The sequence below is a fragment of the Peromyscus eremicus genome, chromosome 15, assembly GCF_949786415.1.
Source record: "Peromyscus eremicus chromosome 15, PerEre_H2_v1, whole genome shotgun sequence".
NCBI classification, from domain to species: domain Eukaryota; kingdom Metazoa; phylum Chordata; class Mammalia; order Rodentia; family Cricetidae; genus Peromyscus; species Peromyscus eremicus.
In genome coordinates, this window is record NC_081431.1 from 64,092,672 (window position 1) to 64,120,632 (window position 27,961).

The window sequence follows — 27,961 nt, forward strand, 5'->3', positions numbered from 1 at the left end:
AAGCGGCAGCGCGGAAGGAGCACCGCGTGAAGCCTGCGCCCGAGTGGTCCCTCCTCTGCCGCGGCCTCCTCTCCGCCGTGGTCTTCCCTCCGCGGTTCGCACTCTCAGCGCTGCCATGGACCTCGCGGCGGCCGCCGAGCCCGGCGCCGGAAGCCAGCACCCGGAGGTGCGCGACGAGGTGGCCGAGAAATGCCAGAAGCTGTTCCTAGACTTCCTGGAAGAGTGAGTGGCCTCCGGGGGCTGGAGGGGCTGGCGGGCCTGGCGGAGCCTGGGGGCTCCGGGTGCTCGGGGTCGGGGAGGGATGGAGCCGGTCCGGACCGGAATCCAAAGCCGCGTCGAGCCCATTTCCCCACCCTAGTGCCTCCCTGTGCCGTGCTTTGCTTCTTTCTCTTTGCCTTTCCGAGACAAGGTCTCCTCGAACTCGCTGTGTAGCCAGAGATGACTTTGAACTAGCGCTCTTCCTGCCTCCACGCCGCGAGTGCTGGATGACAGAGGGGCATCGCCATGCCCGGCGGATGCGATGCTGGGAGCCGAACCCAGCCCTGCCGTTTTATTTCAGCGCTCACGTCACAGCCCAGTGAGGCCAGGGTTTGAGGGGGCACCCGTGACCTCTAGGGTAGGGTTGAGCACACAGCCAGGTACTGGGAGCTTGTAGTGCTTGCGGTGCTGCGAGCCTGGGACACCCCGTGTTGGAGAAAGTTCTAGCAGGAGCCTGTGGCTCGATAATTGCACAGTGGGGTGAGTTCTGCCCTGTTTGATGAAAGAATTGTTCTGGACATCCGCCTCCCTCTGTTTTTCCTCTTCCCTGCCATCCTTTAGGGTCCTGGACTCCTAGCTTCCCACCCCTTGGTTTATTTACATCATGCAGCAGGTACATACTAGTGCGTTCCTTACTCTTCTGCCTCCAGTATGGAGTGCAAACACATTGACTTGGCTTACAAAATTCTTTTTATTATTTATTTATTATGCCAGTAGGTAACAAAAACTTACTGTTTTGGCGTTTTGGAGGTGTGTGCAAAAGGTAGCATCTTGAAGTGCATTTCAGCCTGTTGTTGTATCCCTGTCATCCCTGTTGGAAACTCTCATCTTTCCACACAAACTCTACCTGTTAAACAGTTTTATGCGCCCCTTTCCTAGCCTACTGACAACTGCCACGGTTACATCCCTGAATTGGATGATTATAGATGCCTTGTATACGTAGTGTGCGGGGCTAATTTTGCTAGACACCTTATTGTAGTCAGAGGTTTCTTTGTAAGGCAGAGTAAAATTACATGGCATGAATATACCTACCACATATTGCTTACCCATTCATCTTCCTTTTGGCTACTTGAATTATACTGCTGTCTTACGAAATTCTGCTATACTTAAAATTGATTTAAAAAATTCATTTTCCTACTTTTGATAATGTTCTTGGTGCAGTCAGTACAACTGCTGGTACTTCACAACCCAACTCAAGACTCTTGAAAAGTATAAACTAGCCGTTCTCAACCTGTGGGTCTCAACACCTTGGGAGGAGCATAATCAGATTACAATTCATACCAGTAGCAAAATTATAGTTATGAAGTAGCAATGGAATAATGTTATGGTTGGGAGTCACCACAACATAAGGAACTGTATTAAATGGTGGCAGCATTAGTAAGGTTAATAAACCTTTGAGGCAGTAGGCAGTAGCTGCTTCTTCCCTTGTGAGGGCAGTAAGCCTGTTTTCCAGGGGCTTCCTCCTGTCAGCTCTGGCGTTCTCAGCCCTCTAGCCATCCTACCACCTCACAAAGGTATTGGAAAGGTTCTGCAGATAATAAAAGTGCCTTCGCTGGGTGATGGGGCACACCTCTAATCAGCAGAGACAGGCGGATCTCAGAGTGTAAGGCCAGCCTGGTCTACAGAGCAAGTTCCAGGACAGCCAGGGCTACACAGAGAAACCTTCCCTGTCTTCAAAAAAAACAAAACAAAAAAGGAAGTGCCTTTACCTTTACTTGGTAGCTAAGTGTTGAAGCTAAGCATAAAAGAGACTTTGTTTTTGAAAATCAACTTCCTTTCACAGAAGCAGCTTTGTTTTTGTTTACAGAATAGAGTCTACTTTTTTCTTTTTCAATTTTTGTTTTGTTTTTCGAGACAGGCTTTCTGTCTGTAGCCCTGACTATCCTAGAACTCCTCTGTAGACCAGGCTGGCCTCAGACTCAGAAATCCACCTGTCTCTGACTCCCAAGGCTTGGGACTAAAGGTGTGCACCACCACCACCCAGCTACTTCTAAATTTTCTATTACAGTTTCATTCTCCAAAACCACCATCAGCTACCATAGGTGGTTAAATCATCTGCTTTGTTTCTGGTTGCCTGCTTGTTTTCTTAATGTGTTGGGGAAGGAACCCAGGGCCTTATACATGCTACACAAGCATTCTGCCACTGAACTATATCTCCAGCATCACCCTCTTTTATTTATTTACTTGACAGTATCTTACTGTGTTGCCCTAGCTGTCTGGAATTGACAGAAATCATTCTGTGTGCTGGGATTAAAGGAGTACACCACTGCACACTGCTCCCTAGGCCTTTTTTTTTTTTTTACTTTTTTATTTTGAAAAAAGTTCCCTCTAAGTTTCCCAGATGGTCCTTGAACTTCCAATTTTCCACCTTGAGCCTCTCCAGTAATTAGTATTACAGGCCTGCACCACCAAGCCCACCCACTTGTTTTTCATAAATTTAACTTTTAATGACTTTCAGGGAAGAATTCCAATGCCACCTTTTACATATTTGAATCTTTATTATAGATGTTCCTTTATGCATAATTGGCTTATTTTTCTAGCACTTCTCATCAATAGAAACATTCTTTATTGTTTGTGTCTTGTCTCCTAAGATTGCTAACACTAAAGCAGGAAAAACCTGGCCTTTTCTGTGCCTTTAGGTATCACATGTGTTGTTTTATACTTGGATATGTCTAAAATAAATATTTTAGAAGAATTTGAGTCTGATGTAGTTAGAAGAGAAATTAATTTTGGCCAAAACAAAACCTGATCTACATAGTATGTGAAAAAAGCAGAAAATAAATCTGTATGATAGTCTACTTTGCCTTTTCTTGGGGTCTTTTAACAGTGATACCTCATTTCTATGCGTAGTGTTGTTTGTTTTGCTTGCTTTAAGATTTTTTTTTGTGATATTGGAGATTAGATCTAAGGCTTCATGCGTGCTGGGCAAGCACTCTAGCACTGAACTATGTTCCTGGCCTCTTTATTCTGCTTCTTAAATTATGATTAATAGAAATTTAATACTTGGGTTTTTAAACTCTGTTTCTTAACTGTCTGATCTTAATTACACATAACAATAATTTAAAAACCTGTTGTTTAGAAAATGTTAAATTATCCAGGAGGTCAAGTGTATCTCTGTAAGCCAGTCTGGTCCACAGAGCGAGTTCCAGGACAGCCAGGACTATGCACGGAAACCTTGTCTTGGAAAAAAAAAAAAGTTTAGAAAAGTAAATAATTTGCCCCAAGTCCTGGAAATACTGAATGTGGACTTCTCTGATCCTAAAGCTGATGCCCATTAACCAATATACCAAGTTACCTAGTGTCCAGATTCTTTTTTTACTGCCTCATTCCTCTGTTTAATCTCCGTTTAATCGTTTGTATCTGCAGGTTCCAGGGTAGTGATGGAGAAATTAAGTACTTGCAGTTTGCAGAGGAGCTGATTCGTCCTGAGAGAAACACACTGGTTGTAAGTTTTGCAGACCTGGAACAATTTAACCAACAACTTTCTACCACCATTCAGGAAGAGTTCTATAGGTAAGTGCGTGTTCATTTTTCCCTTGAAAAGACATGAAGCCTGAGAAGCCAACTTCTTGCCTGGATGTGTTCCTTTGTAAGGAAGAAGGGCAGCGTCACAATCACTTCCTTCTAAGGAGAGTCCCTTTGGTACAAGTGGTCCTGTTAATGCTGGTGTGTCTTTAACATAGGCCTCTGTGGAGCTGCGTTTCCTCATATCAGATGTTTAAAAAACAGTTACTTTATATAGTTTTCCCAAAGAAGAAAATGCTCATTTTGTGTCATGCAGCTGTTCTATTATGCGCTCGAGCGCTCGAGCGCTCGCTCTCTCTCTCTCTCTCTCTCTCTCAGCTCTGGCTGTCCTGGAACTCGCTCTGTAGACCAGGCTCACCTTGAACTCACAGAGATCCACCTGCGTCTACCTCCCAAGTGCTGGGATTAAAGGTGTGCACTGCCACTGCCCCGCTATTGCTTTCTCATTGTATTTGGTCTTTACCTATCCTGTCTCTCTGCTGGGATAGGTACTTGGAGTAACTGTCTACTAAGTCCTGGTTTTGCACCAAGGACATTACTTTTTCAGACAGGGTCTCACCATGGTTGCTGCCCAGGTTGACCCTGAACTCATGGCTGGAGATCTTGCCTGAGCTTCCTGAATAGCTGAAATCACAAGCATACACCACTCATGCCTACTTAAGGGGTCTTTATAGCAATAATGTTGTATTTGTTTTGTTAAAAGTTTTTGGGCGGTGGTGGCACACGCCTTTAATCCCAGCACTTGGGAGGCAGAGCCAGATGGATCTCTGTCTCTTTTAAAGTTTTTTTTTTTTTGTTGTTGTTGTTTTGTTTTGTTTTTCGAGACAGGATTTTTCTGTGAAACAGTCCTGGCTATCCTAGAACTCACATGTAGACCAGGCTGGCCTGGAACTCACAGAGATCCACCTGCCTCTGCCTCCCAAGTGCTGAGATTAAAGGCGTGTGTCATCACTGCCTGGCCTTGTTTTTTGTTTTAAGACAGGGTTTCATTATACCCTGGTTGGTCTTGAACTTGTTTTGTAGGCCAAGCTGACCTCAAACTCAGATCTCCCTGTCTCTGCCTCCCAAGTACTGGGGTCATATTCCAGCATAGCTTCAGTGTTTCAGGGGTAGAAATAACTTGAGCTCATTTTGTTTTTAACTATGTATGACAAAAAGACAGCTTTGTTGGTTGGCAGTGGTGGCGCACACCTTTAATCCTAGCACTTGGGAGGCAGAGACAGGCGGATCTCTGTGAGTTTAAGGCCAGCCTGGTCTACAAAGAGTTCTAGGACAACCAGAGCTGTTATAGAGAAACCCTGTCTCAAAAAACAAAACAAAACAACAGCTTTGTTCACAAATAATGATCTACTTTGTTCTAAATAAATGCTTGGATAAATACGGATTTTAGTCACTAGTTACAAAAGAAGACACAGATTAGGAGACATGGCCCTGTTTTCCTGGTGGATTGGGAGTTGGGGGAGTCTGAAGTACTTTAGTCAGAGCTGACTGAAGAACACTTGAAGGGGAACTGGGCACATGCTCCATGGGTGAAAGTGCTTGCTGTACAGCATTAGGGTCGGAGTTTTTCCTGGTGCCCATAAACTAGAGGGGTGGTTAATACCTGGGACCCCAAGGCTGGGGAACGGAGAAGGCGATCCCGGTGCTTGCTGGCTAGCCAGTCTAGCTAATCAGTGAGAGACCATGTGTAAAACGTGATGCAGGAAGACACCTAATGCTGCTCTCTGGCTTCGGACGCTTTGTGGTGCGCATACCCATGTACACAGCAGCAGGGTCTATTACAGAAGCAAGCAGCTGTCTTTGTGACCACGTGGGGTGCTGTCGTCTCCAAGCTGACAGACATGGAAAAGAAGGCAGGCTTGGTAGTAAGAGTCGGCTGTCACTGGTCTGTCTGTTTTTCAGAGTCTACCCTTACCTGTGTCGAGCCTTGAAGACCTTTGTGAAAGACCGAAAGGAGATCCCTTTCGCCAAGGATTTTTATGTTGCCTTCCAAGACCTGCCTACTAGACACAAGTAAGGAAGGGATCTTTAGGGGGTGAAAGGATCTATCATATCAGTACCACTTACTGGGCATTCAGAAATGGCTAACAGCTGGCTTTATAGTATACAGACCACTCTTACTTTGCTGGGTCTCAGTGTTCTCATCTGTCATGTCTTTTTTTTTTTTAATCTTCTTTGGGGTTTGTTGTTGCCTTTCTAAAAATTTTTTTAAATGATTTATTTATTTGCATTGGTGTGTCTGTGTAAGGGTGTTGGATCCCCTGGAACTAGAATTATAGACAGTTGTAAGCTGCCGTGTGGGTACTGGGAATTGAACCCAGGTCTTCTAGAAGAGCAGCCAGTGCTCTTAACCACTGAGCCATCTCTCCAGCCCCCGTCATGTCTTTTGTTTTGAGTTTTCTACTTAAGTCAAAAGACAGATTTGTTGCTGTAAATATTTTTATAAAGGTCAAGCCTTGAGCTGTGTAGCTCATGCTGGCTTCACACTGCCAATCATCCAGTCTCTTCTTTGCATGTGCTGCTACACCCAGTTCAGATCGGCATTTTGAAGTGTTTAAACCTATTACCCAGAAAATTTAGATTGGAGAAACTTGTTTCCCATGGAGATAGGCCGGGCAGTATGAAGTGAGGCAGACACACAGTATTGTCATTTTTAAGGCACCTTTTAGGGAAACTGGGAGACAGGATTTGCTGAGGGGGGATTTGAGAAGTAAGCATAGTTTGCAGAAATTCATGAATAAGGCCAATAATTGGCACATGCCTAATCCCAGCACTCAGGAATCAGAGACATGTGATCTCTTTTGTGTTCAAGACCAGCTGGTCTACATAGTGAGTTCCAAGTTAGCCAGAGATATATAGTGAAAGCCTATTTCAAAAAAGAAAAGAAAAAATTAATAAATTTTAGGGCTTTAATGAATATCGAGTCTCAGTATGTAAACCCACTGGCCTTGAACTTACAGTGATTGATTTTTACAGAAATTGACTGTTTCTCCCTAAGTACCGGAATTAAAGACATATACCAGTGGGGTTCAGAGAGATGATTCAAAGGTTAAGAGCACTGGCTGCTCTTCCAGAGGATCAGGTTCAGTTCTGTGGACCCACATGACAGCTCAAAGCTGTCTGTAACTCTAGTTCCAGGGCATCCAGTGTAGTGTAGTGTAGTGTAGTGTAGTGTAGTGTAGTGTGTGTGTGTGTATGTATGTGTGTATTCATGAATCCCAAGCGTGTACAGTGCCCAAAGAGTGCTAGATTCCCCTGGAGTGAGTTATGTGTTGTGAACTGCCTGACATGGTTTCTTAGGAACTGAACTCAGATCTTCTGGAAGAGCAGCAAGTACTCTTAACCACTGAGTTCTTCAGTCCTGAAACAGTATTTTTCACTGAGCCTGAGATGGCCCTCTGACTAGGCTGGCTGTCCAGCAAGCACCCAAAATCTGCTGGTTCACCCTTCAGTGACATGCTGTGGTTTTAGATGCAGGTCAAGGCACCTAGCTTTTTATTTCTCCAGTCTTTTTATCTTTCATATTCGTATTTATTTATTTAAGTTTTTTGGGACAGTTTATGTCTAGCTGTCCTGGAACTCACTCTGTAGATCAGGCTGGCCTCAAACCCAAATATCCAACTGCCTGTCTCCTGAGTGCTGGGACTAAAGGTGTTTGCCAACACTGCCCAGCTCATTTTTATTTTTGTTATGAATTTGTGTTACATACATTAGCAGTGGGCCTACTGACCAAACCGTTCTTTTAGGAGATCCTATGGGATAATTTGTCTCCATTCTTTTAAAGCATGTTTATCATTAATCACTCCTAATAAAAACAGAAATTATGGAATGGAGAGATGGCTCAGCAGGTAAGAGTGTGAACTGCTATTTGCAGAGGACCTGAATTTGGTGTCCAACACTAGTATTAGGAGGCTCACAACTGCCTTTAACTCTCTAGGAGGATTTAGTGTCTCTGGCCTTTGAAAGCACTTGCCCTCACATGCACATACCCACTAGAGACACACTCATACATAATTTTAAAAACTTAAAGAAAAACTTCTTAGGCTTCCTACACTAAGAAAATGGGAATGGGAAGTGGAAGCAGACTAGGGTTGTAGCTCAGTGTTAGGTCCTAGGTTCAGTCCACAGAACTGAAGAAAAAGAAAGATGGAAATTTATTAACGTGACTCTTGTCTTCAAACAGGATTCGTGAGCTCACGTCATCCAGGATCGGGCTGCTCACCCGCATCAGTGGGCAGGTGGTACGTACTCACCCCGTTCACCCTGAGCTCGTGAGTGGGACCTTCCTGTGCCTGGACTGTCAAACAGTGATCAAGGACGTAGAACAGCAGTTCAAATACACACAGCCGAATATCTGCCGAAATCCAGTGTGTGCCAACAGGAAGAGGTTCCTGCTAGACACTAATAAATCAAGATTTGTTGATTTTCAAAAGGTATTTACTTCTGTTTAGATCAGATTCATATATATATAAGTATTAGACAAATAGTACAGTAGATCAGATTCACCACTCGTAATTTTTTTTTTTTTTTTTGTGGTAACTCAATTTAGATGTCAGTTTTTAAGGAATTTGTGTAAGTATTAGAGTTTTTTTCTCCCTTTTCATAAAGTTTATTGCTGCATCATCAGCAAGTTTTATTCCTGAAGATGCTCTCATTTCTGTGAGGAGGGACTATGACTATTTCAGAAGAACTGGAGATGGAGAAATAACCAAAATCTGAATATTCACATACCCATGTGGTATTCGCAAAGGAATTCTAGGAAAGTACAACAGTGTGTTCTATAAATTCTCATTTCAACTTGAATGTACCGTAAGTGTCCCTCTCAAGAGGACCTTTCAAAGCAGGATTCAAAGTTCCAAGAGCCAGGCTTGGTTGTGCACTTCTTTAGACCTAGCACTTGGGGGCAGTGGTAGGTGGATCTTTGAGGCCAGCCTGGTCTACATAGCAACTTCAGGATAGCCAGAGCTCCATTAATAGAGAAAGAAAAAAATGACTTCTTGTCCATTGCAGGTCATCCTGTAACAATTGTCTCCACAGTGTTAGCAGATTAGCAAGAATAAAGGAGAGTGTTCTGTGAGGTAGAAGTGGTACATAGTCTGGGAATGTGCTTCAATAGATAGAGTGGCCAAGGATGACCTGATCCTACTGCTTCTAGTTACCGAGTGCTGGGATTACAGGCCTGCACCAACACACCCAATTAAAAGTGAAGGCTTTTTGGGGGCAGGGGTGGTTCCGAAACAAGGTTTCTCTATAGAACAGTCCTGGCTGTCCTGGAACTCACTCCGTAGACAAGGCTGGCTTGAACTCACAGAGACCTGCCTGCCTCTGCCTCCTGAGTGCTGGGATTAAAGGTGTGAACCACCACTGCTCAGCAAAAGTGAAGTTTTTAGAGATTTGTTTTTATCTTATCTATATGAGTGGTTTTTGTTCGTTGGTTTGTATGTATGTATGTGTGCCACATGCATGTAGTACCCACAGAGGCCAGAAGAGGGTGTCAGGTTCTGTGTTACAGGAATTAGAGACTGTCTTAGGTTCTGTTGCTGTGATAAACATCATGACCAAAAGCAACTTGGGGAGGAAAGGGTTTATTTCAGCTTATAGTTGTAGTCCATCATAGCAGAAAGTCAAGACAGGAACCTGGAGGCAGGTAATGAAGCAGAGGGTGTAGAATAGTGGTTCTCAACCTGTGGGTCATGACCCCCTTGAAAAGGGTCAAATGACCCTTTCATAGGGGTTGCTTAAGACCATCAGAAAACAGGGGCTGGAGAGATGGCTCAGAGGTTAAGAACACTGACTGCTCTTCCAGAGGTCCTGAGTTCAATTCCCGGCACCCACATGGTGGCTCACAACCATCTGTAATGCGATCTGGCACCCTCTCCTGTTTACATAATAAATAAATAAATCTTTAAAAAAAAAAAAAAAGACCATCAGAAAACAGATATTTTCTTACAATTCATAACAGTAGCAGAAATACAGTTATAAAGTAGCAACAAAAATAATTTTATGGTTGGGGGTCACCACAACATGAGGAACTGTATTAAATGGTCGAAGCATTAGAAAGGTTAAGAACCGGGGCTGGAGAGATGGCTCAGAGGTTAAGAGCACTGACTGTTCTTCCAGAGGTCCTGAGTTCAATTCCCAGCAACCACATGGTGGCTCACAACCATCTGTAATGAGATCTGGTGCCCTCTTCTGGTCATACATGCTGTATACATAATAAATAAATAAATCTTTAAAAAAAAAAAAAAAAAAAGAAAAAGAAAGGTTAAGAACCACTGCCATAGAGGAATGTTGTTTACTGTTTTTCAAGGCTTGGTCATCCTCCCTCTATAACCCAAGACCACCTGCCCAGGGGTGGCCCAAACCACTGTGATCTGGGCATTTCCACATTAATCATTAGTCCAGGAAATGCCCCTGCAGGCTAGAATGATACAGGCATTTTTCTAATTGAGGAACCCTCTTCCCAAATAGCTCTTGCTTGTGTTAAAATGACAAAAATAACCAGGATGTAGATGGTTGTAAGCCTCCATGTGGGTGCTAGCAATCAAATTCTGGTCTTCTGCAAAAATAGTGTTCTTAACTATTGAACCATCTCTCCAGCCCCAATAGATTAATCTCTTAACAAATTGAGCTGTTTGACTAAAAGGAGTTTTAGGGTAAAAAATTTTATGTGCTTTACCTACATGTGTGTGCACTGTGTGCAAAGCAGACAGTGTTCTTTTAACTACTGAACCATCTCTTCAGCACCAGTACATGTAATTGCTCCCCCCCCCCCCCATGACAGGGTTTCCCTGTGTAACAGTCCTGGTTGTCCTGGAACTCACTTGGTAGCCCAGGCTGGCCTCCAACTCACAGAGATCCGCCTGGCTCTGCCTCCCGAGTGCTGGGATTAAAGGCGTGTGCCACCACCGCCCAGCGCCAGCTTTTCTTAGCTTAAATTTTCCTGACTATCTTTTACCACTGGGCTTTTCCCATTCTCCTGCCTTGCCATCGGCCGTTCAGTTCTTTGTTACACCATCAGGTGTTTTAGATAGGCACAGTAACACAGCTTCACAGAGTTAAACCAATGCAACATAAACAAAAGTAACTTATATTTTAAGTATAGTAAAATAATATTCTACTATGGAAAAGTATACACACAGGCTGGGATATGTGGGTATTTGTAGCAGTTGATTTTAGTTGTACAGTGTATAAGGGCATCTGTCTCTCTATTTTGCTGTTGGTGTAGGTTCGTATTCAAGAGACTCAAGCGGAACTTCCCCGAGGAAGTATCCCCCGAAGTTTAGAGGTCATCCTGAGAGCTGAAGCTGTAGAGTCAGCCCAAGCTGGTGACAAGTGTGACTTCACAGGGACACTGATAGTTGTGCCTGATGTCTCCAAGCTTAGTGTACCAGGTCAGTGACTTGTTGCTCAGCTTTAACCAGTCCTGGTCACCTGCTCCTCCGAATATCTGGCTTCTACCAATTAGGGTGAATGTAGAAGTATGAAGAGATTAAAAAATTGATTTTTCTATGAAAGGTGCTGTTTCAACTTTGGCTTATTGAATATATTAGTTCTTATTAGCACCTTTAGTATTTGAGCTGTGAAATACCTTCTCTCTTACTCTTAGGAGCACGTGCAGAGACTAACTCCCGAGTCAGTGGAGTTGATGGGTATGAGACAGAAGGCGTTCGAGGGCTGCGGGCCCTTGGTGTCAGAGACCTGTCATACAGGCTCGTCTTCCTTGCCTGTTATGTTGCACCAACCAACCCCAGGGTAAGTCTTATTTTAACCTATTTATTTCTTTGTTTATCACGCTAGGGATTAAGCATGGGGTCTTGTGCATGCTAGAAACGAATTGGACTATGTCCCTAACCGTAGTGGTGAGATTTACTAAGATGGCAGAGCTTGCTTGGTAAAGCCCTTTGCTTGAGCTCATTTTCATGTCAGTGATGACTTCTATTATAGCTCAGAGTAACATAAAACAATAGTAGCCTTTGTTTTCCTCACTGGACAAATGACAAGCTCTTACATATCTTTATTAACTGAAGCCTTGCTAGTTGAGGGACTATAGTCAAATCACAACTTTGACCTCTCGAGCACTTTGATTATAGTGAAATTTCTTTTCCTTTACATTGTCTTGGCTCTAATGTTTTTTCGTTTTGTTTTTCTGCCACCACTCAGTTTGGTGGGAAAGAACTCAGAGATGAAGAACAGACAGCTGAGAGCATTAAGAACCAAATGACAGTGAAGGAATGGGAAAAGGTGTTTGAAATGAGTCAGGACAAAAACCTGTACCACAATCTCTGCACCAGCCTCTTCCCTACTATACACGGTGAGAGCTCCATTTGTGATACAGGCTTGCAATCAGTAGTAAAGGTTTCATGGGTAGGACTGGTTCAGGCATCTTCATGTTGGGACTGAAGATCACTGACTGCTTCCAGAGAACCTGGGTTTGATTCACAATACCCACATAGTGACTCTCAACTGTCTGTAACTCCAGGTCTAGGGGATCCAGTGCCTTCTGAGGGTACCAAGCCTGCATGTGGTACATAACACATACATGTAGACAAAACACCAATACACTACTTCAAGTTGGTATGTCAACAGGCTTTGGGTGCCCAAAAGGTAGACTGGGGTTTGAGCAACAGCTCATGCAGGGCCTCAGATGACTTACCTCAGTGCCAGTGGATATCTGGGAGCTTGGATTCCTTACCATGTGAGATACCCAGTGGGCAGGCCTTCACAAAGCAGCTCACTTAGTTCAGAACACAAGATCAGGGAGGAGACGCCGTGCTCTTGTGTACTACCTAATTAATCTTGGAGCTACAGGCGTTTAATTCCTCATAGTTATTTGTTGAAATTCAAGTCATACTAGGTACCTGTGTTCCCTGCCTTCAAGGAGGAGCCTGACCCAGAGGATGCTTGTGAGCTCTCTCTGTAGACAGTCTTAAGAGTCACTAAATTCATGCCTACTTTGAAAGAGGAAAATTAAGTTCCATCTCCTTTATTTGAAACAAGTTCTCACTATGTAGTCTTGGCTGTTTTGGAACTATGTCGACCAGGCTAGCCTTGAACTCACAGGATCCGCCTGTACCACTAACCCCCAGCTTTTTTTTTTTTTTTTGTGTGTGTGTGTGTGTGTGTGTGTGTGTAAACTAAGTTACTGTGTGTATATATCGTGCCAAGAGAGAGGCACATTTGAAAGTCAGAGGACAAGTCTATAGAGTTGGTTGTTTCCTTCTTCCTTCACGTGGGTTCCCAGTATCAAACTCTAGTCTTGTGGCTTATGAAGCTGGAACCTTTACCTGCTGGGCCATCTCACCATTCCCCTGAAAGATGAATTTTTATCTGGAGCTTTTCATTTCAGGCAATGATGAAGTAAAACGTGGTGTCTTACTGATGCTGTTTGGTGGTGTTCCTAAGACAACAGGGGAAGGGACCTCTCTTCGTGGGGACATAAACGTTTGCATTGTTGGTGACCCAAGTACAGCTAAGAGCCAGTTTCTCAAGTAAGTGCCTGCAGTAGTACAGTGGGAAAAGCTGTGTGTGTGTGTGTGTGCGCGCGCGCGCGTGTGTGTGTGTGTGTGTGTGTGTGTGTGTGTGTGTGTGTGCGTGCGCGCTTGTAGACCAGCTGTGGTCTACAGCCATGCTCCCAGTTTGGTGGTTGCTGCTTTTGAGACAAGGTCTGTATAGCACGTGTCACTGAGCCCAGCCTAGTTGTTTTAAGTTTTATGATTATTTCAAGTGTATCACAGGTTGAATTTTGTTTCATCTTTGATATGCTGGAGATTGAATCCAGGGCCTTGTATATGCTACCTCTTGAGCAAGGTCCTCATCCCTAAGCTGAATTTTAGATTGAAAGTAATAGTTATGTTTAAAGTATTCTATTTTTCTATTCGCTGTGCTCTCAACCACAGTGTTGTCAGTTAGGACAGCATTGTGTTTTACATGTATGGTTTTCTTAGATCTTTTATTACTACATTTATTTGCATGTGCACACAGAGCTCAGAAGACAACATGTGGTAGAAGTTCAATCCTTCCAGGGGATTGAACTCAGGTCATTAAGCTTGTCAGCAAGCACCTTTACCTATTAGTCATCTTGCTGGCCCTTCTTAGATCTTCTGTATAGTGTTTTCTAGCATCTTTATTGAAATGCAATTTATGCATCATGACATTCACTCCTTTGCATTTTGCAGCTTGTAATATATCAGTAGGATTATAAGTTGAACTAAGTTTAGAATGTTACTGTTATGTGGAGGGAAACTCTGTCTTAGTGGTCACTCCTTCCCCTATAGAAAGGAACAGTGTACTGCATTGTCCCAATGTGCATTTTTTTAAATCGGCTGATATGTGGTCTTTAGAAATAAACTCGCACTTGACATGAAGCCATGTTGGAACTTGCATCAGTATTTTGTTTGCTTCCCTGGCTAAGTAATACATGACCACCACATGGTGTTAGCCAGCTTCCATCACTGTGACTGATACCTAAGCAGTACGATATCTAATACCTAAGGTGGTGGAGTTTGTTTTATACATAATAAGGTAAGCAACTTAAAGGGGGAAGGATTTACTTTTGACTCAGTTTCCATCCACAATCACTTGGTTCCATTGTTCCTGGGGTGATAAGGAGACAAAGTCATGATGGAGAGTGAGGGAGCAGAGCTCACCTTGTGGGACTAGGAAGTAGGGAAGACAGGAAAACAGGAGCCTTTCCAGGTACTCCAGCAGTGGGCGATTTCTCCTAAATGCACAAATGCACCCCTCCCCCATCTGTCTTCCACACTTCCCATAGTGCCAGTCTGTTATGAGTACCTTAAGGGATTCATCTGTTGATCAGATCAGATCCTCATAATCAAATCACTGGGAACCACCACTACATTCTAGGGGTCACTGTCCATTTATTAATCAATTAACATTTGAGTTATTTCTGCCTTCGCTTTTATGCTTAGTGCTTGCTTGAATAGTGGCTTATAGGAGGGTTTTTTGTTTTTTTTTTAATCCCTTTTTGTTTGCAGGAGCAGGTGGTGGTGGTGTTTGTTTTATACATAATGCATTGGTGGACCTTTCGGTTGTTTGCATTCTCCCCTGTTGTAATGGAAATACTTCTATGAAAATTGTTATAATGAGTATCAAAAACTCTACTTCTCTGCTTTGTTTTGAGGCAGGGTCTTGCTATACAGCCCAGGATGGCCTCATACTCAGTTTAAGAAGCCAAAGGAGATAGAACTCCTCCTGTCAGCTGATCTTTCTGGAAAATGCAGTGTGTTGATGTGTTCATGAATCTTTGTGTGCTGTTCTTGAACAGGCATGTGGATGAGTTCAGCCCCAGAGCTGTCTATACCAGTGGCAAAGCCTCCAGCGCCGCTGGCCTAACAGCAGCTGTGGTGAGGGATGAAGAATCTCATGAATTTGTCATTGAGGCTGGAGCGTTGATGCTGGCTGATAATGTAAGGACGTTGTGCGCTGTTGGACAGTCAGAATACCCTTTGACCTACCAGTACAGATCTATAGTTTTTATTGAATTCATTAGTATGTTACTCAGTTTTATTAATCTACTTTGAATTGAAACTGTCATCATTAAGTTTTGTTGGTTTGGGGGGGTTTTGTTTGTTTATTTGTTTTTTCCAGACAGGGTCTCACTGTGTAACTCTGGCTGTTCTGGAACTCAGACCAGGCTGGCCTTGAACTCACAGATCTCACCTGCCTCTGCCTCTCTAGTGCTGGGATTAAAGTTGTGCGCCACTACACACGGCTGAGACTGTTGTTAGTTGACACACTTTCTGAGCATCCCTAGAATGTGTTGGTTGCTTTGACTAGACATCCCAATTTGTTACTTTGCAGACTCTTAACATCTCTTAATAGATCCATCCACGGATATATAGCATATTACATACGTATTTGGCAAAGATCAGTTCTTTGTGAGTATGGGAGCTTATATTCATTGTAGTACTCCTTCACTCTGTACTTTCCGAGACTAAAATGAGCGGCTGAACCAGAATCAGGCTGTGTTTGTTGCTGGCCTGGAGCTCCCAGAGATCTACTGCCTCTGCCTCTGCCTTCCACAGAGGTGTGCACCGTTACACCCAGCCCAAGTGTCTTGATGCTAAGGTTTATTTGTTGAGAAGAGTACATTGTCTGCATATTAATAAATAGTTTTGCTCTTAGTTTAAGTGAGTCACATGAGATTCCCTTCCAGCTCTTTGTTCTGTTGGATAGCCTTGCCTAAACAGGAATTAAGAATGTTTACATCCTGTCTTCCATTTGCCTAGGGAATGGAAAGGTCTCTGGTAGGAAACTGAGTTAATCATTTTAGATCTGTTTTTACAAGGCAGTTTGTCTGCTTTCCTCACACAAGCTAGACAAGTAACTACTCTACCACCAAGCTGTATCTCTAGCCTTTAATGTTAGATCTGTTTGGTTACAGGGTGTCTGTTGTATTGATGAATTTGATAAGATGGACATGCGGGACCAAGTCGCTATCCATGAAGCTATGGAGCAGCAGACCATATCGATCACCAAAGCAGGAGTGAAGGTGTGTATCCCTTAGCCATGCAGATTGGTTATGTTAGAGGTATCCGCCTGGTGAAATACATTGTTTCAATGTGTAATGCTGATCTAAAATGTAAAATACAGATGTTATAGAGGGTCCAGTGCACATATATTGATGTGATAGAAAGTAATTGTACTGGTGTAATTTTTATCATTTCTTAGTTTCTCAAAAATTTAAAGCTTTAGAAATGTTTGTTGGGGGAGGGGTGCCATGGCATGCATGTGATGGAAGACAGCTTTGTGGCTTTGGTTCTTCCATCTTTACATGGGTTTCCGGGGTCACACTCAGGTCACCAAGCTTTCATAGAAGGGGCTTTTACCTGCTGGGCTTTCTTGCTCACTGTGTTTAGCAAAATTTTCATAAACAAAACTTAAATTCTTTGATAAACATGCTTATTATAACAAATAGTGATTGGTTCCAGTACCACAAAATACTCAAAGATCAACAGATAACTTAATGAAAATAACTGATTACTATATTATGACCAACATTAGAGAGAATCTTAACTTACTAAAAGTAGTAGGTTTGGTGGACGGATGGATGGCTCACCAGTTAAGAGCATGTACTGTTCTTGCAGAGGACCCCAGTTCAGTTCCCAGAACTCACAGTGGACAGTTTGTAGCACCAGGGATTCCAGCATCCTCTTCTGGCTCTACAGGGTCTGCATGCACATGCACTTACACACAGAGACAGAAATGCATACACATAATTTTAAAATAAAATCTTTTAAAAATCTGAAAGAAAGTAAGTTAAATTTTTAAAAATTCGGTTAGTTAAAATTTTAAAGTAATAACACTACTGTATAAATTTAAGCGAGATCTTCCCCTACAACTCCTAGCACAATGGACATCTGGGAATACTTTAAGCATAGATAAGAATGTACATACAGTTCTTTCCTCCTTTAACTTCATGGTGTAGTTAACAATCTTCCTATATAGCACCTACTAGGTCAGTTGTGACTTACTAGCCCATGGCATTCAACTGCATGAACCATACATTGAGTGGATCGTTTTTAGTCTTATTGTAGTCAACTGAGTTACCACCTGTCTCTAGTTAACAAGGTAAATTCCTAGCAGAATGCTGGCTAAGGGACTCATAAGAGATTACATCACCAATGTAGAAGAGCCTAGTGTACTGTGTTATCATACTTGAGTTTTGATGATTCAATAGGTAAAAAAGCTTCCTCCTTTTTGTTGTGGAATAGAATATTTGTTTAATTATATAAAGATATATTACAATTGTTTATGCTGCATTTGTTTAACTATGTAAAGATGTGTTGCATTTGTTTTACCTTGCCTGCATAAGGTACCTGTTTTGTTTAATAAAAAGCTGAATGGTCAATAGCTAGGCAGTAGAGGGGTAGGCGGGGCTGGCAGGCAAAGAGAATAAGTAGGAGAAGAAATCTGGCTTGAGGAAGACTCCAGGGACCAGCCAGCCAGACAACCGACAGACAGACAGACACAGAGGAAGTAGGAAAGTAGGACATAAAGAATGAAAGAAAGGTAAAAAGCCCCAAGACAAAATGTAGATGAAGAGAAACAGGTTAAAAATAAGCTGTGAGAGCTAGTGGGACAAGCCTAAACTAAGGCCAAGCGTTGATAACTAATAATAAGTCTCAGTGTCATGATTTGGGGGCTGGTGGTCCAAGAAAGCCTGCCACACCGTTTGCTTCCTTTTAGTTAATTGCATGAGACAGAACCTTTCCTTGTATCTATATTGACCAGTTTGGGTTCGTTCTTTAGTCTCATGGTTTTCTCTCACGGTCAGGCGACTCTGAATGCCAGGACATCCATTTTAGCTGCAGCAAACCCTGTCAGCGGACACTACGACAGATCGAAATCACTGAAACAGAACATCAGTCTGTCAGCGCCCATCATGTCCCGCTTTGATCTCTTCTTTATCTTGGTGGATGAGTGCAATGAGGTAACCAGCCACTCAGGCTCCTGTTCGTCATTTCCGTTGGTGTCTGTTGTGTGGCCTCTTGTGCTCCTCAGGTGTACTGCTCCTCGTCAGAGTTCATTGTTCTCAGGTTGAAATACTAGCCTTACCATCTCAGACGTGTGTGATAACACACACACAGCCCACCATCCCCACCACCCCACAAAGTTTTGTGGAACTTAAGCTGGCCCTGAACTCTGTGTAACCACTATGGTCATCTTTGGATTGTACTCACATTCGCTGAGCAGCGAGGTCAGCGAGGTCCTCTATTCAGTAGTTACAGTGCAAAACCCTGCTTCCCACCTGACTTGAAACATTATCTAGATTAAACTGCCTTGCTGTTGTGAAAGTTTGGAGACTTGGGCCTGGATTTCTCTTCTTCCCCTTCACAAGTACAGGAACACAGTTAACTCCCAGATAATAATATAATGGGTGAGAGGACACACTGGAGCTAGATTGTTGAATCCTGTCTCCACTACTTACTAAGACCTTGCACAAATTATTTAACTCAGTTTGCTTCTATATAAAATAAAATTAATATCTCCTTTATGGAGTTTTTATGAGGATCGCTTCTAGACATACCTGAGGAGACAGGTCATCATGTAATGAGTACCCTGTAAATGCTCTGCCATGGCTATTTATAATCTGTTATGTGCATTGGTGTTTTGCCGGCATGGGTGTCTGTGTGAAGGTGTCATAAGCCCTGTACTGGAGTTACAGACAGGTATGACTGCCCTGTGGGTGCTGGGAGTTGAACCTTGGTCTTCTGGAAGAACAGCCAGTGCTCTGAACCGCTGAGCCATCTCTCCAGCCCCTTAAAACTAATTTTTGTTTTTGTTTTTGTTTTTGTTTTTCGAGACAGGGTTTCTTTGTGTAGCTTTGCTCCTTTCCTGGAACTTACTCTGTAGACCAGGCTGGCCTCTGCCTCCCAGTGCTGGGATTAAAGGCGTGCACCACCAAGCCCAGCCTTAAAACTAATTTTTAAGTTAGCATATGCTACTAGATTTCATTATAGCTTTTTCTTTTTCCTTTTTTTTTAGACAGGGTCTCTGTGTAGCCTCAGCTATCCTGGAACTCACTCTCTGTAGACCAGGCTGGGCTTGAACTCAGAGATCCGCCTGCCTCTGCCTCCAAAAATCTATGATTAAAGGCGTGCACCATCATGTGCACACCAGGCCCTGTGTCATTTCCATTCCCATGTCAGTAGCTTTGCTCTAATTGGTTACTCACCACCACCCATTTTATTTGTGTGTTTGTTTTGGCTGGGTCCCTTCCTCCCCACTAGTTCTTTCTTCCTTCTGTGTCCATAGCAAATACGCTTATTAAAGGTAGTCCACTCCTTCCAGATATATTTTTAGAGTGGCACAAAGATGGTACCACGTGCTGGAGAGATGGCTTAGTGGTTAAGAGCACTTGCTGCTTTTGCAAAGGACCATGTTCAATTCCCAGCACCCACGTGGTGGCTCACAACCATCCATAACTCCAGTTCTAGGGGATCTGAAGCCTTCTTTTGGCCTATCCGGGCACCAAGCATGTACATGGTGCAAAGATACACACAGAGGCAAAACACTTTACACAGAAAATAAATTTTATCATTGTTGGTTTTTTTTGAGACAGTCTCACCCATAATTCTGGCTGGTCTGGAACTTGCTATGTATGCCAGGCTGGCTCAAAATTAGAGATTCTGCCTCCTTGGTGCTGGGATTAAAGACATATGCCACCATACCCAGCATAAAAATGTGTTTACTTTTTAATTTAAAAATCTGTTGTAAGGACTTTGTTTGTGGGGCTGGAGAGATGGTTTAGCAGTTAAGAACACTCTGTTATTTCAGAGAACCCAGGTTCAATTCCTAGCACCCACATGATGGCTCACAGACATCTATAACTCCAGTTCCAGGAGATCCAGTGCCTTCTTCTCACCCCAGTACACATCAGACATATACATGGTACACAAACATACATGCAAGCAAAATATAGAATAAATAAATCTAAAACAATAAAAACTCTGCTCAGAAGGTTGGTACCTATTAATAACTCCTTTCAGGGAGCATAGAGGTTAATTTTGTCTTTGTTTCAAGATAGGGTCTCCTGTAGCTTCTACTGGCCTTGAACATCTTTTGCAGTCGAGGCTGACTTCATTGAACTGCTGTTCCTGCCTCTACGTCCCAAGTACTGGGATTACAGGCGTTGACTACATGCCTAGATGAGAGATCATTTGTTAGCTGTAAATTACCTGGGGTACTTTGGAGTTGATACTACTAGGATTGATAGAAGCTATCTTCTTGTCTTGAATTAGGTGACAGATTATGCTATCGCCAGGCGTATAGTAGACTTGCATTCAAGGATTGAAGAATCGATTGACCGAGTTTATTCCCTTGATGATATTAGAAGGTATCTTCTCTTTGCCCGGCAGTTTAAGCCCAAGGTAATCTGTCCTGCTATACCTGGATAAGTCCTGTGTGCATTAAAATTGGATTTAAATAAATGGGTCGTGTGGAAATTAACTGAGCCTGTACTTGGCTTTAGTTTGATTTTGTTTTAGCTTTAGTTTTGATTTTGATCTTTTGAGGCAGGGTCTCCACTATGTAGACCAGGATGGCTTCAAGTTCATAATCCTGCTTTAGAGTCCTATTGCTTGGTTTATAGGAATGTGCCGATGTACCTAGCTGTATTTATCTTTTTAATGTCCTTAAATCTTTTTTAACTTATTGCTTGAAAATTTCATACTTGAATATAATGTGCTTTGATAAATCCACCTCCCACTTCCAGACCTCACTCCTCCCATACCCCACCACTTTTCCTTTCCAACTCTGTATACTCCTCTTACAACCTAAGTGCTCTATAATCTCCTTGGATTTTAAGTTTTGTGTTGTTTGTTTTGAATACTAGTTTGTTTCTTCAGAAATGGTTGAGAGGAGATTATTTTTTAATCTGAATAATTTCATATTTGACTTGTTAGAGACTAGTAAAAAAATTGGTGGGCATAATAGTCTACTTAAACCCTGTCTAATAATGAAATTAAATAAATAGGATTTTGAGTGACTTTTGTATGAAGAGTGCATGTTCACCAGGACTACATATTGGTCCCCTCTGTGTACCAAGTTTCTTGTTCTGAAAAACTGAGGGCCTTTTATTCAGTATATGCTATCTTTTCCCCCAAAGCCAGCTTGAGTTCATTAGCTGAGCCTTAAGTATAGTCTGAGTGTTAATTCAGTTAACGAGCTTTGACACTTGAGATACAAAAGGCATTTCATTTTATTCCACTCTTCATTTGTTAAACATCATTTAGAAATGGTCATTTGCTTAAACTAGTCTATTGTCTTCCTGTTCATAAAATTAGTACATGGAATTTACAAGTGTCTTAGTGTCCATTTCTGAAGTAATTCATTGTCTTTGTGATAGCTTAAAGTTCGAGTCTGAGTTCCCAGAATGTTCCACCTGGGGTCCTCTCTAACTGCAGGTTAATGTAGCCATCAAGGGAAATGAGTATAGACGTCTCCCTGACTTGACTGGTTTTCAAACAGATTTCCAAGGAGTCGGAGGACTTCATTGTGGAGCAGTACAAACGCCTGCGCCAGAGGGATGGCTCTGGGGTCACTAAGTCCTCGTGGAGAATCACTGTGCGACAACTCGAGAGCATGATCCGCCTCTCAGAATCAATGGCCCGGATGCACTGCTGTGACGAGGTACCATGGTCCCTCTGATAACACAGGAATGCATGAGTTGGCTTGTGGGCATGTTTTTATCTTTGTTATGGAACTTTCCAGAACCAGTTGGTACTAGTCTCCCAGTGGAAAGGTTGCTGTCTTGCAGTTATGAAGTATGATAGTTAGACTGATAGTAACAGATAATCATGTTTATTGTAATCAGTAGTTGTGGAGTGCAGATAGAGGTGAGTAATCATTTATCCAGGAGAAGCATATTTCATCTCTACAGTGTCCTCGGCCTCTGGCTGGGAATTACAGATGGGACTGTGACTCCTTTCTCAGAAGGAGCCTTCCTCCTTGAGGTTTGTATAGTCAGTGTGTGGTGGATTTGGCTATTTTTGTGTGTGTGCTTGGGATTAAATTCAGACCCTTGTACATGCTAAGCACACATTTGACACTAATCTATACCCTTAGCTCCATGGGTTTTAAATTGCTCTTTGAGCCCTGGATTCGTAGGCAAGTATCAGAGTATGGAGGGGGGATATTGGAAGCCACACATCTCTGCTTCAAAGAGGCTTTTGTATACTTTATATACAAAGTTCAGTTAGAATTCAGATTTTGTCTGTGAAAGGGCTGATTGGATCTCACTTGGTAACCTGGATTAAACCCCCAGCCCTGTGCCACAGACTCCCATGGATGGATCATAAGTGAGTGCACTTTGTTTTTGAGATGGTGTTTATGGCCCAGGCTGCCCTTGAACCTGGAATTGTATCATGTGCCTGTAATCCAAGCACTTAGGAGGTGGTCTCTGGATTCAGTTCTCAATACTGTGAGGGGGAAGGCGGACACGGACAGGTGGTAGTGGCAAGTGCCAGCATTTATGAGGCAGAGGAAGGTGTATCTCCGAGTTCAAGGACAGCCAGGGCTACATGAGAGAGAATTCTGTCTCAAGGAAAGACAGTGTAGCTGGGGAGGTAGGTGGCTTAGTGGTTAAGAACACATCAAGTGCATACTGCTGGGCTGTAGAGATAGATGGCTTAGTAAAGAGAACTGGATGCTTTCCAGAGAACCCAGGTGTTGTGGGAATTCTGCCATTCAGTCTAATGACCAATGGAATGGAAGATACGCCATCCTTTAAGAATCGGAGGAGGAGGGTCATACGCCCCTTTATATTCCCAGCACCCATATGATGGCTTGCAGTTGTCGTGACTCCACTATTCCCAATACTTTCTTCTTCTGGCCTCTGCAGATATAAATGCAGAATCCCCCCCCCCCCCAGAAAAAAGAGTATGCACATAAAATAAGGGGAAGAAAGTGCATACTGCTTTTGTAAATAAAAGTCAAGTACCTTTATTGAAAGAAAGAATTTACTAAATGGTTGTATCAATTTGTATGACTCCAGTGGGTGAGAGTTATTCTTTGTTCCTGCCAATGCGTGATATTGTCAGTCATTTCAGCCATTTTAGTGAGTTAATAGTGTACATGGGGAAGAGCACAGTCTTCTTAGCTGTTTGCTATAAAATATCATCTTACATAGCTAAGTTGTCTCATTACTGGGTTAGGTCCAGCCTAAACATGTGAAGGAAGCTTTTCGGCTACTGAATAAATCAATCATCCGTGTAGAAACGCCTGATGTCAATCTAGATCAAGAGGAAGAGATCCAGATGGAGACGGATGAGGGACCAGATGGCATCAATGGTGAGGAGCCTGCTCATCACTGGTCTAAAGATAGAAACTGATCTTGCAGGATGTAATGATACCTGTCTTAGTTTGGGATTTCATTGCTGTAAAGAGACATTATAACCATGGTAACTCTTATGAAGAAAACATTTAATTGGGTGACTCACTACAGTTTCAGAGGTTTAGCCCATTATCATGATGGGGAGCATGGCAGCATGCAGGCAGACATGGTGCTGGCAGCTGAGTGCCCTGCATCTTGCAGGCAATAGCAAGTTGACTGACTGTCACACTGAGGGAAGGTTGAGCAAAAGAGACCTCAAAGCCCACCCCCACAGTGACACACTTCTCCAACAAGGCCACACCTCCTAATAGTGCCACTCCCTTTAGGGGGCATTTTCTTTCAAACTACTATAGTACCAGTGTACCTGTTGGTGGCTATGAAGTAGATGTATTCAAAAGGGAAGGCAGGTGGATTTTAAATTGATTAAGTAGTTATACAAAGTATGTGTGCTTGAAAGAGTGGAAGAAAACATCAAAATGGGGTGGTAGATAAGTCCTTTGGCCTCTACTCTTTACAGTATTCTAATTTGCTCTTGAATTTAAATTTTCTTGGGCGAGTACATGATTCAGTGGGTAAATACCCTTGCATGAAAACATAGTTCATTACCCTGCACCCATGAAAAGATGAGAGGACTGAATCCACAGTTATCTTCTGATTTCCACATACATACTATGGCATGCTCACAAGTGTCCATATACATAATGATAATTAAAGATGATTAAACCTCTCAGTCACATTGAAACAGGTGAATAACAGATTGTTTTTGTTCATAACGCTACAGGTTGATGGTTGGTGCAGGGGAGAGATGTTATTATGTAGGTAGCCTAAGCTATACTAAATTTATAGCCTTCTGGTTCAGTCATTTAAGTGCACAGTTTAGAGGTGTGTGCCGCCATGCCCTGTCCCTTATATTCCTCTCCAGTCAGTTGTCTTTACAAGTAGGATTTTAATTTGTTCCAGATTTACTTATAAAGTGATTGTTTTCTGAAGCTCATAGTAAGCTGAAGCAGTGTGTGCATAGATGCTAGATGAGGGCGTGTTGAGGGTACAAGGACAAGACTCAGCGGTTGTTCTTTCCTTAGGTCATGCTGACAGCCCTGCCCCTGTGAATGGGGTCAATGGCCCCAGTGAAGATGCCAGTCAGGAACCCCCCGTTTCCAAGCCCTCCCTGAGGCTGGGCTTTGCTGAGTACTGCCGAATCTCTAACCTCATTGTGCTCCACCTCAGGAAAATGGAGGAAGGTGAGTGAGTGAGTGAGTGAGTGAGTGAGTGAGTGTGTGCCCCACACTGCTTCCTTGCCGTCACTCAGGCAGGCTGTTTCTGCCGCTTGTGAGGTTAAGCATGTGTTCTCTCAGGAGAGATGGTCATTTATGTGGACTTACAGATCAGTCTTGTTTGTGTACTTAGTTTATGATGTTGAAGCAGAATCTTTAGATCCGATCATATCAAGAACATAACATTTTTGCAGGTGAAATTACAATAGTTGCTTTCTTCCCAACAAATGGTCTCCCAAGGTATTTATAAACCCAAGAAATCTACTTAACTATTACTAACTTAGTAAAATCTTCCTCTGCCCATCAGTACCTGCTTGTTAGGACAATGGCCCACTTCTTACCCTTAAATGCTTGTTGTGGTTATCAGTTTCACCATCTCCTTGTGGGCAGGAGGAAAAAACATCATCTGTTAGAGTTGTAGTTAATTCTTTTGGTGTATGTGTGTATAAGCATTTGAGTATGGGTGCCCATGGAAATCAAAAGGGGATTTGGATCTCCCAAAGCTAGAGTTATGGTAGGTTGTGAGCTGCCCAGCGTGTGTGCTCGAAACTGAAAAGTTCCAAGGATGACTCTGTGATAGCTTCTAGGCCTCATTCATCATGCAAAATTCCAGTCTGCTGGAGAATTTCACAGCCAGTTTCACCTATACTTGGAAGAATTTGAATAGGAAGTAGATTCTGGCTGGGTGTGATAGCCTACACTTTTAGTCCTAGCACTCAGGAGACAGAGGCATGTTCAAAACCTGGTCTACATGGTGAGCTCCAAGCTAGCCAAGGCTACACAGTGAGAAGACCTCATCTCAGAAGAACAAAGAAAATAAAGTACTCTGAAGAGGAGCTTACAAATACATCTGATGTTATATCTTTTGTGTGTGTGTGTGGTGCTAAGGATTGAATCCAGATCTTGGTACATCCTAACATATGTTCTAAAACCAAATCCTGACTCTTGCACCTTATTTTGCAGTTTCTAAAATCAAAACTAAAGTTGTTTGTTTTTTTTGTGTGTGTGTTTGCCATTAATTGGCAGTGTAGTTTGTTAGAGATCAGTCCTTTTAAATAATGTGTTTTTATTGTAGAGGAGGATGAGTCAGCATTAAAGAGGAGCGAGCTGGTTAATTGGTACCTGAAGGAAATCGAGTCAGAAATAGACTCTGAAGAGGAGCTCATAAATAAAAAGAGGATCATAGAGAAGGTGGTTCATCGTCTGACGCACTATGTATGTATCCACTGCCTGGGCTCCAGGGTAATGGGGGCGGATTCTTATATCAGCAGGTTTCATAGTAGGCTTTTTGATGAGTTTGTTTATTTTGAATCATTGGGGTATAGTCATAATTGTGGTTAAGGAGAATTAACAGCAGGAAGGGACTTCTTTTCCTAAGATAAGCCGAGCAAGTAGCTTTTGAATCTTATTTTGTGGTGTCTTTAGCTGTACAGTATTAAACCCTGGGTTTGCGTGTGCTGGACACACTTGGGTCTGTGCTGTGTCTACGCCCCTGTTGGGTGCTTTTTACCCTTTGTTTTAAAGCCCATCTACTTCATTCACACTTGGCTGTGGTGAGTTCTCAGCCAGTCCGCTCACATCACCTGGTGCTTCATCTGCCTCTCCCAGCCCCTCCCCAGTCCAATAATCAGTCTTGTTTGTCAGAAATTGCTTAGGAGCTGAGAAAGGAGAGGACAGATGGCATGTTCTACATTTATTTTTGCTTGTTCAGAGAGAAAATTTCCAGATGAATTATTTTGAGATGTTTTGTTGTTTGTTTACTTAGAGATTGTGTCTCACTGTGAAGCCCACACTGGCCTAGAGTTCAAGGACTTTGTGCCTTAGCCACCTGAGTGCTGGTATTACAAGGTGTATACCACCATGGCAGCTTTGACCGGTTCTTAGTCCAGTTAGAAACAATCTGCCTAGCGTGTCCACGGCCCTGGGTATGATACCTCGTAAAAAATAGATGAGAGCTGGAGAGATGGGTCAGTGGTTATGAGCATGCACTGCTCTCCCTAAGCACCCAGGTTTGATTCCCAGCACCCACATCAGGTGGCTAAGAACTGCCTGTAACTCTTTAAAATAAATTTAAAAAAGAAAAAGAAACAACCTTGCTGAGCATGATGACACACACTTAAATGCCAGTGCTCAAGTGAGTAGAGCAGGAAAATTGCAGTGTCAGGCCAGCCTGGCTGCATAGACTGCCTCCGAAAGAGGGAGGGAGTGCGTGAGAAAGAAAGGCTTACAGGCAGTAATGCACAGTTAACTGGCGACACTAAGTGAAACCGAAACAGATTTAGATGTTAGGGGATTTTGCACATTTGTATAATCTTAATTCGAGCACAGTTTCCATTTTTGAAGTTATGCTAACAAGCATTTGATAAATTTGTAGGATACCTTATTTAAATCCCAACACCTGCTGAGTTTTCTAGTTTTTCAAAGCAGTTCCAAGTAAAGGTCAGCATCCTCATAAGAAGGGAACCAAGCAGAACACTGGTTCTAAGGTGTGGTTCTGGTCCAAGGGCTTTGGGACAGGAGACAAGAGAATGTGTAAGTAGCAGACATTTAGAGGAGTGTGGATCTGGACTGAAGACCACCTGTTCCGCAGGATCATGTTCTGATTGAGCTTACCCAGGCTGGACTGAAAGGCTCCACCGAGGAAAGCGAGAGCTATGAGGAAGACCCCTACTTGGTAGTCAACCCTAACTACTTGCTTGAAGATTGAGATGGTGAAGGTAACTTTATGGCCGGAGGGGAGGGCCTGTGGTGCCCTGCCTCTGCCCCGGAGCCTGATGACGCTCAGGAGAGAGTTTCTGGAGCCATGTTTGAGGACTGAGAGCTGAGTCCACGGCCCTGTGAGCCTTGTACTGGGACATGGGCCCTTGTGCTTCTTGTCCTAGTGAAGTCGGAACCCAGTCGTGTTCTTTGTGGAAGACCTTTGTCACATATGTATCTGGAGAGGCCTCCTTCGATGTCCAACTGCTTTTATTCACAAAAATAAAATAACTTGTTCCGAAGTTGTCTGTTGGATTCATTTCTGCTCTTGTTATTCCTCTATTTCCAT

At 43.0% G+C, this 27,961-nt stretch overlaps 1 protein-coding gene across 1 annotated transcript; it reads left to right on the forward strand.

Moving 5' to 3' along the window:
* Positions 1 to 27,914, forward strand: Mcm6 (minichromosome maintenance complex component 6). The gene is made up of 17 exons (XM_059280208.1): positions 1 to 222; positions 3,625 to 3,771; positions 5,686 to 5,796; positions 7,967 to 8,216; positions 11,012 to 11,177; positions 11,393 to 11,538; positions 11,947 to 12,097; positions 13,133 to 13,274; positions 15,071 to 15,212; positions 16,190 to 16,297; positions 18,083 to 18,238; positions 20,550 to 20,678; positions 21,778 to 21,939; positions 23,463 to 23,598; positions 24,724 to 24,882; positions 25,991 to 26,130; positions 27,506 to 27,914. The coding sequence occupies exons 1-17, from the start codon at positions 116 to 118 to the stop codon at positions 27,620 to 27,622; spliced, it is 2,469 nt and encodes an 822-aa protein (XP_059136191.1). The 5' UTR covers positions 1 to 115; the 3' UTR covers positions 27,623 to 27,914.
* Positions 27,915 to 27,961: the final 47 nt, after the last annotated feature.